The sequence below is a fragment of the Phascolarctos cinereus genome, unplaced genomic scaffold, assembly GCF_003287225.1.
Source record: "Phascolarctos cinereus isolate Bilbo 61053 unplaced genomic scaffold, phaCin_HiC Scaffold_726;HRSCAF=1367, whole genome shotgun sequence".
Classification (NCBI taxonomy): domain Eukaryota; kingdom Metazoa; phylum Chordata; class Mammalia; order Diprotodontia; family Phascolarctidae; genus Phascolarctos; species Phascolarctos cinereus.
The window spans coordinates 186512535-186528810 of NW_027556098.1; the positions used below are offsets into that span (position 1 = coordinate 186512535).

Consider the following 16276-nt stretch of genomic DNA (forward strand, 5'->3'; position numbering starts at 1 on the left):
TTAAATTTTGGATTTTTACTTCTCCAAAGGCAACTACATTTGAAATGAAGAATGAAGCACGTGGTGTCTCCTAATTCCTTTGAGCTGAGGACCTAATTCTGATCTTTTTCCTCATCCTTTTTGCATCATCTCCCATTTATATTGCTCCCTCTCATGTTCCATAAGTCTAGCCCTATCATATAATCTTATGCGTTGGAAGGGACCTCAGAACTCTCAAGTACAACTGATACTTAACAAGTGTGCGTTCAACCACATACCAGACTTTGCTTAAGCCCTCCAGTGAAGAGGACCCCACTATTGCCCAAGGCAGCCCATTTTACTTCTAAATATCTCTCAATTTTAGGAAGTTTTTTCTTACATCAGATCTAAACTTGCCATTTTGGCAAGTTTTATCTATTATTCCTAGGTCTGTTCTTTAGGACTAGTCATAATGATTCTATTTCCTCTACCGTATGATAATTCTTCAATGTTCGAAAACACCTATCGTATTTGCCCTAAGTCTTTTCCTTTTAAAGCTACACATCCTCAGTCCTTTCAACTAATCTTCATATGGTATGCTTTTTAAGCCATCTTGGTTGCCATCTTGTGTATGCTCTCAGGATTATCAGTTTTCTTCTTAAAATGCAGTGAAGCTAAAAAACAAAAACAAAAAATTGCAGATGTCATCTGAGCAGGGCAGAGTACGGTAGAGCGATCATCTTCTAGTCCTGGACACTCCACCTCTGTCAATGCAGCCATGTCTCAACATGTTGATTCTTCCTGAGTTTTCAGTCCTGTGCAACACTATAAAGGGAAAGTGAATATATATTATATATGAGTAGGTTACTAGTGAAGAAGAAAAATTACAGACTATCCTTTGAGGAGCCCTAAAATTATGAATGGCAAGATGAAGGACTGTTTTAAAATTTATTCTCTTTAGGATTTTATGATGTATTTATTCTGGGGTTATAAGATTTTATTCTTGTGGCATTCTTCTTTGGTTATTTTCCTTATCCTAATCATTCACGGTGCCTAATAGAAGGAAAGGGTAATTCATAAATTCCTTGGTAGTCCTTATAATATAGGGTGATATAATATACTATTTTCAGTGAATAATACTTATTGGTGAGAAAGGATTTCTCTTTTCTAAACACTATGTCAGGGACAGATAGGTAGTGGCAATGGTGGTAACAGTCATTTGTTACTCAGAGGAATTTGTACAAGGAATGGTCATTGAATGGATTCTCTTCTTTGCCCTCCTAACCTTGAAAAGCGCTCAGAGCAAGGCCATTTCTGTTGGTTTCTAGGTTGCAAGCAGTCTTTATAAGTCTGAAGAATCTGAGAAGGTAGTCTCCTCCCTGTGGTAGGCATTCTCTTGATTATTCTCTTTGTAAGTCTGCTTTCTTCTTGTGTATGTGTTCTTTATCCCTTTTCTCTCCTAGTCCACCCATCCTTTTGTTGTGGTTACAGTTGTTCAGTAGGAATACTGGATACTGAGGATATCTCAACCCATTGTTGTTATTGTTGAGTCATTTCAGCCTCTTTGTGACCCCATTTGGGGTTTTCTTGGCAAAAATGTTAGAGTGGTTTGCCATTTCCTCCTCTTGGTCATTTTACAGGTGAGGAAACTGAGGAAAATGGGTAAATGACTTGCTCAGGGTCACACAGTGAGTGTCTCAGGCCACATTTGAACTTGGGAGGATGTCTTCCAGTCTTCAGGCCTAGTGCTCTATTCATTGCACCACTTAGCTGCCTTTGTGATCAGCAGTAGCTGTTTAGGGGAATTCTAGAACTTTAGCAGCAAAATGCTTAGGAGCTTTAATATTGAGGGACGCATTTACACTAGATACCCTAAGAAGGACGGCTTCCATATATGGAAGTCCAAAAGATACAAATGCCAGCAATTGATGCTGCTCTTTTAGGTCCTAAAGCCTTACTCGTTTGTACCAACTGCAGTCATTTTGGTAATATGTCTTACACCTTTCACATAGATAACTTGATTCTAGAAGGTCTGTTCTGTTCTTCCAGTACTGCTGTCAGTTTCAGTTACTTTAAGTTTGTTTTGAAGAGATTTTTCAAATGATGATTTTATGGAAACTTTAAAATAAACCCATAACTATACCATCTTCTCTTAAAGATTTTATTCATTGTTTTTAGGTAAGTTCTAAGCCCCAATGGCAACAGACAGCTCCTTCATTCCATTTGAGAGCAAATGAGGAAGATGAAAAAGACTATGTCCTTAAAAATGAACGAGATCCTGGTAAGATCCTCATTTCTAACTTATATTTAAGGAAATTTCTCAAGATAAAAAGATGATGTAAAATATGGTCAATAAAGTAATAAAATTAGGTCATTGTCATGGAATTTTACCTAATTAAGAAAATCCATCTAAATGTTTTCTCTCAAGAAATAAATGATCCTGTCTATTAATTTTTTCAGATAGTTATAAATGCCATAAAAGCTATTATTTTAGGAACCATGATTTGCGATACTACTTAGTCACATTGCAAACAGAGCTTTCTGAGAATTTACATATCTTAATATTCTTTGCATGAAAAATTAGGATGAGTTTTTCCTTAGAGGGATTTTACTTAAAAATATAAAAATTTTCTAAAAGTCATAGTTCATGAAAACATGTTCCATTATTTTCACTCTTGTTGCTCATCAGATATTAAGTCTAGAAGTAATGAGTAAATATGGTTCTCCGTATTTTCTGAAATAGTCTTATAGTTTTATTTAGAAGTTTTAAATTTGAAAGATTTTAAGCATAACAAAATAGTATGTAGATAACACTGAAAATTGTTTCCTTTTTTTGCATATTTTAATCTGTTGTTTATTGTGACTCTTAGGAAGGTATTAGCATGGGAGAATTCAGGAAGTTGTTGACATTGAAGAATAATGACTATTTATTTTGTCAGGGCTCATACCATTATTTATACAACATGTACAGCCATGTGATGTGGTATAGTTACTCTCTACAGACCCCATTGCATTTTGTGCATTTTCTTTAAGTAACATTTTTCTTGCAATAGATTAGATTTTAATTGTGGAAAGATAAAAGTAAAAAGTATTTGAATGTGATAGCAAAAGACTTATTTGTATTAACTTACATATTATCAAACTGTTAATTACTTTTCAAAATGGCATTTTGTTCAGAATATTTAAATGTATCAAGTGTCATTGTTTAGTAACCATCTTCTCTGTATATATTTAAGCGGAATACTTGGAGCATGTAGCAAAAAAGGGCAAAAAACGGGAACACCATTTTGATGAAAATCTTGCTGGACCATCTCCAAAAGGAAAAGTCAAAAATCCCCGTAAAGAACGTGAACATTTTAGAAGTGCTCTTGTTAACATCTTATGTAAGTCCCATGAATTGTTATAAATTTGTTTTTGTTAGTCAAAAGTAGTTGAAACCTTTGGCAAATTTTTAAAGATGTAAAACCAAAGGATGTGAAAGTATGTGAAGGATACATTATCATCAGGTATTATATGCATATAAGCATTACATGCTAGCATCTGGCTTTCAATGTATTTCAGTGTATAAGGGTTCATTATTTGTGGCAGCATTATTCAAACCTAAGTAATTCATAGTTAAACTCCTAAGAGGTGTGGGTACCCTAAATATCTCATAATGCTCTGTGTTGGTTGATGAGAGGAATTGTGTGAATTTTGGTTCTGGCCACAGAGGCTTATGGGAGATCCTAGCACAGGTTTCTTCAATATGACCACCTGGAGGTCATGTGTGCTGAGGTTGATGGGCTAGTAAGTAGGAAGAGTGGCAATATGAGAAGGACCTGGCCGAAGAGGAAGACTATTTGGAGATGCTTTCAGAGAGCAGGAGAGATGTTCCTTCTATTTTCTTTAGCCTTTGCTTAATATCTACTAGCCTCATTGTGCCTTATTTTGTTGTTTATCATGACTCTTAGGAAGGCATTAGCATTGAAGAATTCAGGAAGTTATTGACATTGAAGTGTAATGACTACTTATTTTGTCAGGGCTCATGCCACTATTTGTATATGTACAACCATGTGATCCAGTATAGTTGCTCTCCTTAGAAACCCATTACACTTGCAGATATTCTCTGACTTGAAACATAAAGAGATGGCAATGGATGTCTGCACAGGACAAGCTGGGACAGTAGAGGCATGTAAGCATGCTTTATTGTGGCCAGAAGAGCATTAGCAACACTGATTTTTGATAATTTGCAGCAATTTATGGTTTTATGGCACTCGGGAGCATTGCAGGTTGCATGCTGCCTACAGTGCATTTGACATCTCTGTACTAGATGACCTCTAAGGTCTCCCCCAGCTCTAGGTCTGTGATATAATCTCTAAAAAAACTTCTCTTAAAGACTAAAGTATTCCTTAAGAGAAACAAATACTGGACAATATCTTCTTTTTTCCTTATTTCATATCTTTTTGTCCCTATAATTTTGTTTCTGTCATCCATATTGGGAAAATGAAAGAGAATGGAAGAAAGTGAGTTGGATGGGGGAGGAGGAAGAAAAGGGATAGAAGATAGTAGTAGTGGAGTTTGGAAGGAGTTAGAAGAAAAAAATAATTGTTGAGATAGGGGGAAAGAGAGGAAAGAGAAATTATGAGTTTTGAATTGTGGTTGGTGATATGTCTCTAATTAGAATGCTGAAAATGAGGTGATATAAAGAGCTTTATATAAAAGATGGAATCTCCCCGCTACCTCTTTAGAATAGATGAGAGAGTATGAGGACAAAAAGAGAAAGAAAAATGAAAATAGCAAAGACAAATTTCTGCCATTTTGCCTCACGCAGGCAACCTTACGCCATTGTTTGTTGAGTAAATTATATTATTGGTTGCAACACAGTTCCTTCAAATACATCTGTAAGTTCTGTTTCACATAGAGTCCTTGAATATTAGTGGCTGATTGAGGATATTCACAGTTTTCTAGTTGTCAGGATAAATTCAGGCATGATTAATTTCTTCTTTAAACACATCACAATCATGTAATAAAGCCTGGCATGAGTTATCTTGCCACAATTTGCATTAAATTTAACTTATTCTTTTTCTATTTAACTTCATCTTGAAATGTAACAAAATAGATATTATGTGGATGAGTTTTTGCTGTGGATTTTTTAAAACATTCTATAAACATGTTATATAGAATATTAGTTAAGAGATTTTTTTTTTTACAGTTGTAGATGACTTTGAAAGAAATGTCATTACATTAAATTATTGAGAAAACTGGGAACTGGTGTTTTAAGCTAATAAAAGCTTAAAATCACTGCCTCCAAAATAGCTTAAAATGAGGTTTATGGCATTATGTGGAGATTTATTAATTTTAAAAATTATATTTATTTGTGTATTTTTCCCTTTTCTGATTCTCTACAGTTTGAAAAGAAAATCAATAAAATGTTTACCATATATGCTATCTTCTATTTGTGCTTTGAAACAGTAATGACAATCTCCCCTTCTCCCTGCCCCTCCTTGCCTTAAACCCAATTTACTCTGAATCTCATGGATTAGACAACAATAGATTCCTGCCCAAGCAGTACTGAATGGTTATTTTTTGGACCCTCCTAAGCTCTCTTTTGGCCAGCAACCCTGAGGATTTTCCCCTCCCAGTTTGATTTTTTTTTTTCATTAAAGGGGTCATTCCTTGACTCACTTCTTAAAGAGGCTATTCTCTGAATGGGTGTTGCCTCACTGAAAGTGAGAACCTGAAAAGACCTTAGCTTAAAAGGGCCGAGGTCTCCCACTGCATCTTGGGCTATCTCTAGTCATCCTAATTGATATCTGGCCACTGGAACCAAATGGCTGTGGAGGAGAAAGTGAGGCTGGTGACTTTGTACAGCCCTCCCTCACTCAATTCAAACTCACTTGACAGTCATGTCCTCATCTCCCTCATGTTATGGTCTTCCTCAAGAAAGAAGGACAAACCACACACAATCACACAATTATCAAACATAAAGTTCTTCACACTGTCCTCCTTTCTGGCCTTTCCAATTTTCTTTCACTTGACTACCCTCTGTCTTCTCTATGATCTAGCCATAACGGCCTACTTTCTATATCTTGCCTATAACACTACATTTCCTTTCTGTATGCCTTTGTAATGGCTGTTCCTTATGCCAGGAATGCTTTCTCTCCTCATTTCTGCTTAGAATCCTTGGCTCCCTTCAAGATTCATGTCAAACACTATCTTCCACAGGTTTTTTTCCACCAGTCCCCAGGACTCCAGGGGGTCATCACTCACTACTCTAGTTTCTTGAGGCCAAGGTCACATAATAGCAGTAAAGAGTTGAAGTGAAGCAAGTGCCCATTTATTAAGGTGACCAGTCAGATTGCAAGATGGACAGCAATCTACCCTCAGCATCTATAAGGGTCTCCTTATATACAGATTTATAGGGTAGCATTCATAAGCTAAACATTATTTAAAGTCATATTGTATGAAACAATAACAAAAAGAAAGATGGCTATTTATAAAACAAAGGTAGTTATATAAAAAGAACAGTCTACTTGTTGGAGAAAAATGTGTATTCTTCACTACAGGAAACGAGTTCTCTCATCTGAGTATAGCTGGTTTCACTTAAAGAAATCTGCTTTACCAAACTTATAGATAGCTATAAGTTACTATTATGTTTAAGAACCTATTATTTATTTGAAGTTCTTCATATTTATATCCCCAGTGCTTAGCATAGTGCAGCATACATAATGAGTCCCTAATAAATGCTTGCTGATTGGTTTATTGAAGTTCCTCCATTTATAGCTGTACATATGTCTTATATTTTGCTAATATTTTTGTCATTTTTAAAAAATCTGATACTCTAATTAGTACTAATTTTTTTTTTCCTTTCTCAATACTTGCATGTGTATAAAGGCAGGGAATTTCCCTTCCCACTTAAGTTCACATATTTAGATCCAGTGTGTCATAACAAAGGGCAAAATTGGAGTTCAAGAATTTTCCTCCAGGCCCACCACAAAGTATAAATAAATCCTTAATCTGTTTGAGGGGGTTTTAGGCCATTGGCCATTAGATGATAACAACTACCACCACACAGGAAACATTTTGAGACACCTGATGATGGACTTGATACTGAAAGAGAGTTACTTGAAAGAGGAAGCAGCTTTATGGAGTGTTACACCCTCATAGCAGAGAAGAATTAAAGTACAATATGGAGGAGTAATCCGGAAGGATTATTGCATATATGTTTTTTTTGTCTTTATAATTCTGTAGTTTCATAGTTATGATTTCCCCATGCTAAAGCAGTTTATATTCTCTCTGATTATATATTGTTTCTCAATTTATGTTTATCCTGGGACATTATTTCTGATCACATACCCCAAATGGAGCTAACTCCCCCAAACTCCTCTTTTGAAGTGCCTTAAAGCCAGTCAGTGAGTTAACAAGCATTTATTAAATGCTTGGGGATGCAAAGAGGTCAAAATCACTATCCTTGCCCTCAAGGAACTCACATCCTAAGGAAGGAAAAAACATGTAAATACCTATGTACTTAGAAGATAGACACATTTAGCTATAAAGCACATGTGTGATATCTATCTATCAATGAAAGTTTTCATATTTAAAAACTTTTGTTGTTGTTCAGTCATGTCTGACTCTTTGTGACCCCATTTGGGTTTTTCTTGGCAAAGATACTGCCATTTCTCCAGTTCATTTTGTAGATGAGGAAACTGAGGCAAAAGAGTTGAGTAACTTGCCCAGGGTCACACAGCTAGTAAGTGTCTGCGGCTGGATTTGAACTCAGAAAGATGAGTTTTCTGACTCTAGGCCTAGCACTCTATTAGAGACTGCTGGTGGTGCATTGGATAGAATGCTGGTCCTGAGTTCAAATCCAGCCTCAGACAGTTGTAAAATCATGATAATAATAGCACTTGCTTTACAAGGTTGTTGAATATTTGTAAAAAGCACTTAGTTAACCCCAATTGCCTCACAAAAAAACACTTAGTGTGGTGCCTGGCACATAGTTGGCATAGATGTTTATTCCCTTCCTTTCTTCCTTTATTTCATGAACTTGTTCTTTAATTTTTTATTTGTTATCAATTTATTTGTTATCAATTTTGCTTCAATCAATTTTGTTTATTTTGTTTTTATTACTCTGTTTTGAGCCCTAGATGTCGCTCTGTAGTTTTCCTAATTGAGCCTTCATCTCCTAAAAATTATACCATTAAAAACTGAGTTAGAGTTTTCCTTTAATCCCTATAATACCTTTGTTATCGAACTTTATTTCTGTTTTAGTATTTTCCTTTTTTCCTGTCTCTCAATGTTTTGTCCTTTGTGTCTAAGGAAATTTAACCCCTTGGATATTTTAGATAAAATAATTTATTAGGTAGTAATTCAGTTCTGCATCTCAAGAAACAAACACACAGCTCCATAGTCCTAAAATCTTACAACAGGATTTATTGTCAGTAAACCATAGATAGTACACAAATACAAAAATACAGGGTGTCCCAATAAACTTAGTGATGTTTTAAGCGACTTAAAACATCCCTAAGACTTTTGGGACGCTGTATTACAAAGGTGTTGATGCTAACCAGCTTTCTTTTATGCTCAGTTTCTCAGACCTTTTTCTGGTCTCCATAATGTGTAGATCAGCAGAGATGATGCAGAGAGTCATATCCAGAGCTATAAGTTGGGTCTATGTGGCAGCATCAGTTAGTTCCAAGACCTTTAAAATGTGCCAATCCAGCATAAACATCCCCAGTCACATTTGAGTATGCTATCAGTCAATTAAAAGGATTTATTAAGCACTTAACTGTGTTCCAGTAAGCTAGATAAGGATTCACCTAAGAATTTGTAGAATTCCTTTGGTTTCGTGGATCCATCAGTTACTGTATATTTTTCTGTCTGCCTGTCCCTAATTTTTCCCTTTGAGGGAAGGAACCCATTTGGACTCATCTGAGAGTGTTATCTATAGGCTTCCACTAGCCTAAGTTTTCCTGGAGCTGAATGTTGTTCATTTATCCATTTTGAAGAGGACTAGTGACATCCTGGGTGATATCTTGACTTGCCAGTGAATTGGATTTAAATGAGACAGAGTTGTGCAAAGTCTTTTATTCTCTCCTCCAGTCATGAAAATCTGGTAATAAGACAAAAGTCAAGATCACTGGAGATGTCCTGGGATGCAGTGGATGACCTCTGTGTTTCTGATATCTGACCAAGCTCCAAGTGCTCCACAGTGACTGCTTCAGTCTCCTTCATGGCCTTTGGAACAAATTGTTCTCATTGACCCATTCTTCTGGGGAAATCTTCATATACTTGGGTAGACATCCCACTAACTCACTGACAGGTTTGAGGCCTATAGGTTACCCTACCTGACTTAGCCCATTTGCCAAGACCAGGGTGTGGCCTCTGTGTGTGCTACAGCTTCTGGGAGCCACAGTTGAGAGTTGATTGGAAAGGTAGAGACCAAAGTTGGGTGAGCACCACTGAAAAGGGCTTGGTGAGCCCTCACACAAGAGGTGCTAGTGCTCCATGAACACGCCATAAACCCCAATGTAGAGCCTTGGGGAATACCACAGTTAGTAGGTATGATGTAGATGAGATAATTGACTATCAATGTATATGCTACTGTATGATGGAGGACCTTATTATAGTTCTCTATGGAATTTTTCTACCTCTTCATTCTCTGAAAAAACTATAATAGCAATAATAATGATAATAATAATAATAACCAACATTTATATAGTGCTTATCAGGTTCCAGATGATGAAACATAGGCATGTTGACATTATCTTAACATGATTTGTTTTTGTAAATTCTTGTCATGGGGGCAGCTGGGTGGCACAGTGGATAGAGCACCAGCCCTGAAGTCAGAAGGACCTAAGTTCAGATCTGGCCTCAGATCAAACACTTGACACTTACTAGCTGTGTGACCCTGGGCAAGTCACTTAACCCCAATTACCTAAAAATTAAAAAATAAATAAATAAATTCTTATCATGATCACAGCAATAACAGATGAATAAGTGAAATTATATTTATTGTTGTCTTTGGATATAAGAATACACCAACTCTGCCAAATCCATTATTTGTCATCCCCCACTATGTGCACCTTACTTAGCAATTGAATGTCTGAAGAGAACTTGGGAGCCACCCTTTTTGTCTTTTACTTTTGTTCAAAATGAGAATGTGAAGATTGTTTGAATGTATGCTGCTGAATAAGCACATCACATTCAGAGTATCTGTAACTAGGTTAATATTTACACATAGTCTAAATGAAGTATTTGTGCTTTCTTACACTGCAAAAGCAGAAGTGGGCCACGTGGACTGAAGGACCTTTCATATATTTTGGTTTTTGGTTTGGTAGATTATATAGATGAAGAATCCACCACTGTATGATCATCCTTTTGATAATGAGCAACTTTATACTACTTGGATAAGCTGCATCTCAAAATAATCCATGTTTATTGGTAGGACCATATTCATAGCCTTTTTAACAGAGTAGAACTTACCAGAACTTGAGCTTCATAGTTTCTGTGGAATGAAAAGACAGGAAACAAGAAATGTAGGAAGTGAAATATAATTGAAATATTAGAATGGGATAAATAAGGATCAAGGGCTAACATTTTGATTGGGGGAAAAAACCAGATGTTTCCCTTTAAAATTCCACTTTTTCAAGAGTTACATAGGTAGTAAAGAAAAACACCAGGCCTGAGTATGGTTTTGTTCTGTTTTATGGGTTTTAAGAAAGGAAAGAAAAAGGAAATAAAAAAGGAATACACTATGGAAGAAATGAGGACTAAGAGAGAAGAACTTACTATTTCTCAGAATCTAAGTGTGCCAGAGGAGTACACACTTGGAGGTAGGGATTCAAGGGGGAGGGGAATAGATATCTTGGGAACATGTGTCGCTGAGTTCTAAATAACCAGCTTTAGAGTGAACTTTTGGACAAATTCTATATTTCCTTTACTTCCTTAAATGAGATATGATTAGAGGAATATGGAAACTGTTTTTGGAGAAATATGCCACCCATACTGTAAATTTCAGATATGTGTGTGTGTGTGTGTGTGTGTATGTGTGTATGTATATATTTGAGTATAGATTTTACTTATGATTTAAACAAAATCACAGCTATGATTTCATTTTTACTTTTGGCTTATATTCCAAGATAAATATTGTACATTTCCATCTTTCATTTTATATCAATTTGAATAGCATGTTTACATGATTTTTCTAGGCAGCAAGACTGTGCCACAGACAAAGCTGTAGTGGATGAAGCACAAACAGCCCCAAGTGCTATAGAGAAAGACATTTTGGTAAGGGACTACTTTCTTGATAATTAGACTTGAGAAAAACAGCAAGCTTTGAAAATATATATGCAGACTTCTTGCTGGACCTGTGTGGCTCTGGTAGCACAAACTGAAGAATGGTGTACATAGGATTGCTTTGTTCATGTAAATAGTTTTCCTCTTCTTTTTACCTGTATAGCACAGAGGCTTTCCGATACCAGGTTAGGGAGTAAGAAGCTGACTGTTTTCCTTTGTGTTAGAACCAGCCTCCATTATTTATCATTTAAATTTTTTTTCCTTGTATAAGAACTTATTTTTTACCTTTTAGATGTATAGTAAAAGGTACTAGAAAATTTAACATGTAGTTGACTTGTTTACTGTTATCATTGAATAAATTTACACTTATAAGCAAAATATCATGGATTGCTTTATTCTTATACATTGGTAGTTTTCAATTACTTATATATTTAAAATGGTTTCTAGTAATTAGAATTTTTAAAAATGAAAAATCCTTTGACAAAATACAACATCCATTCCTATTAAACACACTAGAAACATAGGAATCAATGGAGCTTGTCTTAAAACAATAAATAGTCCTATCTAAAACCAAGAGCAAGAATTATCTGTAGTGGGGATAAATTTGAAGCCTTCCCGGTATGATCAGAAGTGAAGCAAAGATGTCCATATCAACATTATTATTCAGTATTGTACTGGAATTGCTAGCTATAACAATAGGACAAGAAAAAGAAATTGAAGGAATAAAAATAGGCAATGAGGAAATACAACTATCACTCTTTGCAGATGATATGATAATATACTTAGAGAGCCCTAGAAAATCAATGAAATCAACTAAAACCTTGTTTAAACAATTAACAACTTCAGCAAAATTGCAAGATATAAAATAAACCCACACAAATAATCAGCATTTCTATGTACTACCAACAAAGTCCAGCACCAAGAGACAGAAAGAGGAATTCCTTTTAAAATAACTGCAAACAATATAAAATTCTTGGGAGTCTACTGCCAAGACCAATCCAGGAACTATATAAACACAATCACAAAACAAATAAAGACAAATCTAAACAATTGGAGAAATACTAAAAGCTCATGGATAGGTCAAGCCAATATAATAAAAATTACAATTTCAACTAAGTTAATTTACTTATTTAGTGCCATACCAATCAGACTATAAAGAATTATTTTATACAGCTAGATAAAATAGTAACAAAATTCATTTGAAACAATGAAAGGTCAAGGATATGAAGGGAATCCATGAAAAAAAAATTTGAATGAAGGTGACCTAGCAGTTCTAGATTTCAAATTATATTACAAAGCAGTAATCATCAAAACAATCTGATACTGGCTAAGAGTGGTAGATCAATGAAATAGATTAGTAAATGACCATTACAGTAGCAAATGACCATAGTAATCTAGTGTTTGATAAGCCCAAAGATCCAAGCTTTTGGGGTAAGAACTAAACATTTAATAAAAATTGCTGGGAAAACTTGAAAGCAGTTTGGCAGAAGGTAGGCATAGACTGACATCTCACACTATATAACAAAATAAGGGCAAAATGGGTAAATGATTTAGATGTAAAGAGTGATATCACAAGTAAGCTTGGTATCATAGGGGAGCATGAAAAAATTTATCTACTGGATATATAGATAAAGACTTTATGATCAAACAAGAGATAGAATTATGGAAAGTAAAATGGATAATTTTGATTACATTAAGTTATAAGGCTTCTGCACAAATAAAACTAATGTAGCCAAAATTAGAAGGAAAACAGGAAACTGGAAAAAAATTTGCAGTGTTTTTCTGATAAAGGCCTCATTCTCAAATATACAGGACACTGAGCCAAAATTTAAAAAAATAAGAGCCATTTCCCAGTTGATAAATGATGAAAAGATATGTACGAGCAGTTTTCAGTAAAGGAAGTTAAAGCAATAAATAATCACATAAAAAATGCTCTAAATCACTACTGATTAGAGATATGCAAATTAAAACAATTCTGAGGCACCACTTCACACTTATCAGATGACAGAAAAAGCTAATGGCAAATGACCAAGGGGATATAGATAAAATTGGAAAACTAATGTACTGTTTACGGGATTTTGTGACCCAATCCAGCCCCCCATTCTGAAAAAACAATTTGGAGCTATGCCCAAAGAGCTATAAAACTATGCATACCCTTTGACCCAGCCATACCACTATTAGGTCTGTATCTCCAAGAGGTCAAAGAAAAGGGAAAATTACCTCTTTGTACAAAAATATTTATAGCATCTCTTTTAGTGGTGGCAAAGAATTGGAAATCCAGAGGATGCCCATTGATTAAGGAATGGCTAACCAATTGATTGTGATAGAATACTATTGTGCTTTAAGAAATGATAAGCAGGATGTTTTCAGAAAAACCTGGGAAGGCATATATGAAGTCATACAAAGTGAAGTGAGCAGAACCAGGAGCACTTCGTACACAGTAGTAGCAATATTGTAAGGGTGGCCAACTGTGAAAAGACTTATCTACTCTCCATTGTACACAGTAGCAGTAATATTGTACAATGATCAGTTGTGAATTTGGAACTCTAAATTGTAAAGACAACAAAGGTTAAGAATTGTTTTTACATGTAACTGGAAAAAAATAAAATATTAAAGAGAAAAAAGTTTTAAAAAGAAAGACTTAGCTATTCTGATCAAGACAATGCTCTAAGACAATTCCAAAGGACCCATGAGGGAAAATGCAATTCATTGTCAGAGAGAGAGAGAGAGAGAGAGAGAGAGAGAGAGAGAGAGAGAGAGAGAGAGAGAGAGAGAGAGAGAGAGAGAACTGGTGAATTCTGAATACAGATTTAAGCATGTTTTTTTTTAAACTTTATTTTTAGTGTTTGTGTTTTCTTTAGCAACATGGCTAATGTGGAAATATGTTGTGCATGACTTCACATGTATAATTGAAATCAAATTGCTTGACTCCTCAAGGAGGAGGGAAAGGCTAGAGGGAGGGAGAGAATTTGCAAGTCAAAATTAAAAAAAATTATTGTTAAAAATTTTAACATGTAGTTGGGAAATATTTAATGAAATAAAGAAAAATACATTTTAGAAATTTACCTCTGAACTTGGATGCTAAAGTGATAGTATGCAAGAGAGTTTTCATACAACTTTCTATATTAAATTCAGCTTGTGCTGTATTAAATACCAGTCCTGCATCTTATTTTTTTTTTCAATTCAGTTATTGCCCAAGGCAAGGAGTTTTGATTTCTACAAAACCTTGGATTTGAAAAAAATCCGTAAGATTACATAAATTAAGGGTAAAAATTACAGAATTTTAAAATTCTATGAAGCATATCTTATTCTCTGAAAATTAAGTTTTGTTCAGTAAAGATATCTACTTAGTGAAAATGATCCTATGATTATTTAGGATAGGTAGTGCTAAACTCATCTAGACTCTCTTGTCTCTTCTAGCGGTACTACTATTATATCCATCATGGCATTGATTCAGAACATGTAGCTCCAATGGAAGATTCTTGGCTAGAACATGTCTTGGAATTAGTCCCCAAACACTTGAAAGTACTCACTGACAGAATACTTTTACTGTCGGATGAAATGAGAGAAGATTATCTTCTCAGTGTGAAGAAATCCATCGGTAAATTTTTTTTTGCTTTTAAAAATTGTTTTTATTCCAACTGTTATATTGTCAACTGAGAAAAAAAAGTAACCAGAATTTGTGTAGCATTTTAAAAGGATAGTGCAGTGGATAGAGTACTAGACTTGGTGTCAGAACTAGATAAAAGTCCCACCTTGACACTTAACATCTCTGTGACCCTGGGAAAAGCATTTCTTCTCTTTGTTTCAAACAACTCTCAAAGATCATATTATCACAGCACCATAGATTTAGAACTGGAGAGGACAGACCTCAGAGGTCAACCATCTAACCTTCTCATTTTATAGATGAGGAAACTGAGCCCTGGAGAGGTGAAATGATTTCCCAGGGTCAATCACACAGCTAGGTAAGTGTCTGAAGTGGGATTCCAGCTGAGGTCTTCTTGACTCCAGGTCTGTCAACCTATTTGTTCCCACCCCAAGTGTTCCCTGCAATGAGAAAAATCACAATTCCTTCATATGTGTGTATGTATATATGTATAATATGCATATATATATGTGTGTGTGTATGTGTGTGTATGGGTGTATGTATGTTTATCTGTGAGCCATACCTTATTCTCTGAAAAATAATTCTCTGAAAAACATACACATTGTCATCTAAGGTGGTGAACCTGTGGCCTTGAGGCCACATGTGGCCTACTAGGTTCTCAAGTGCAGCCCTTTGACTGAATCCAAACTTCACCAAACAAATCCCCTTAATAAAAGGATTTGTTCTATAAAACTTAGACTCAGTCTTTTAAAAGGCTGCACTTGAGAACCTAGAGGACCACATGTGGCCTCAAGGCTGTAGGTTCCCCTCCCCTGTTAAGGGTTTAGAGAGTGTGCAACATGTGAATGGAGGAAGAACTGATGAAGCTGTGGATCTTTGAAGTATTAAAAGATTGAAGTTCCAAGTATATGTCTTCATTAAAGAGTAGCTTTTTTAAACTTATATTTCTATCTACTTGACACATTTATGAATCTTCTATTCACATGCAGTATTTCTTATACTGCTCTTAGATTAATTTAAGTCCTGAGCAGATTTCATCAGTACCATGAAAGCAGAAACAAAAGTGAAAAGTTAAACATGTTGTGTGTTATTATTGGGTATTTTTGTTGGTGATGAGAGCATTACAATTCAGGATGTAACTGAAGAAAACTATAAAAAGCAATTATACTGTCAAATCAACCTTTTTTTCTTTAAAGACCTGTTATGAACCAGTATATTAGGTACTCTAAGTGATAAATATAACATTGTGAGTTCCCTTCAAGGAACTCACAACATAGTTGGTGAGATAAATATAAACATCAAATATTAAATGACAATAAAAACAACAGTATAAGTGATGTCACAGATCAGTAAATGAAAGACAGGGATCTGTCTCTTGAAACAAAGACTATTGTCTAGATATATAGACTAGATAAAGTCTTTATCAATAGACTT

The 16276-nt window shown here is 35.1% G+C and overlaps 1 protein-coding gene across 1 annotated transcript in view; it reads left to right on the forward strand.

Moving 5' to 3' along the window:
- The window catches only part of DNAH7 (dynein axonemal heavy chain 7), a 285950-nt gene that overhangs the window by 13238 nt on the left and 256436 nt on the right, over window positions 1-16276 (forward strand). The window contains exons 3-6 of the mRNA XM_020993533.2: window positions 2137-2239; window positions 3195-3345; window positions 11148-11226; window positions 14656-14836. Of these exons, the coding sequence (XP_020849192.1) occupies window positions 2137-2239; window positions 3195-3345; window positions 11148-11226; window positions 14656-14836 (514 nt within the window). The remainder of the gene's footprint in view (window positions 1-2136; window positions 2240-3194; window positions 3346-11147; window positions 11227-14655; window positions 14837-16276) is intronic.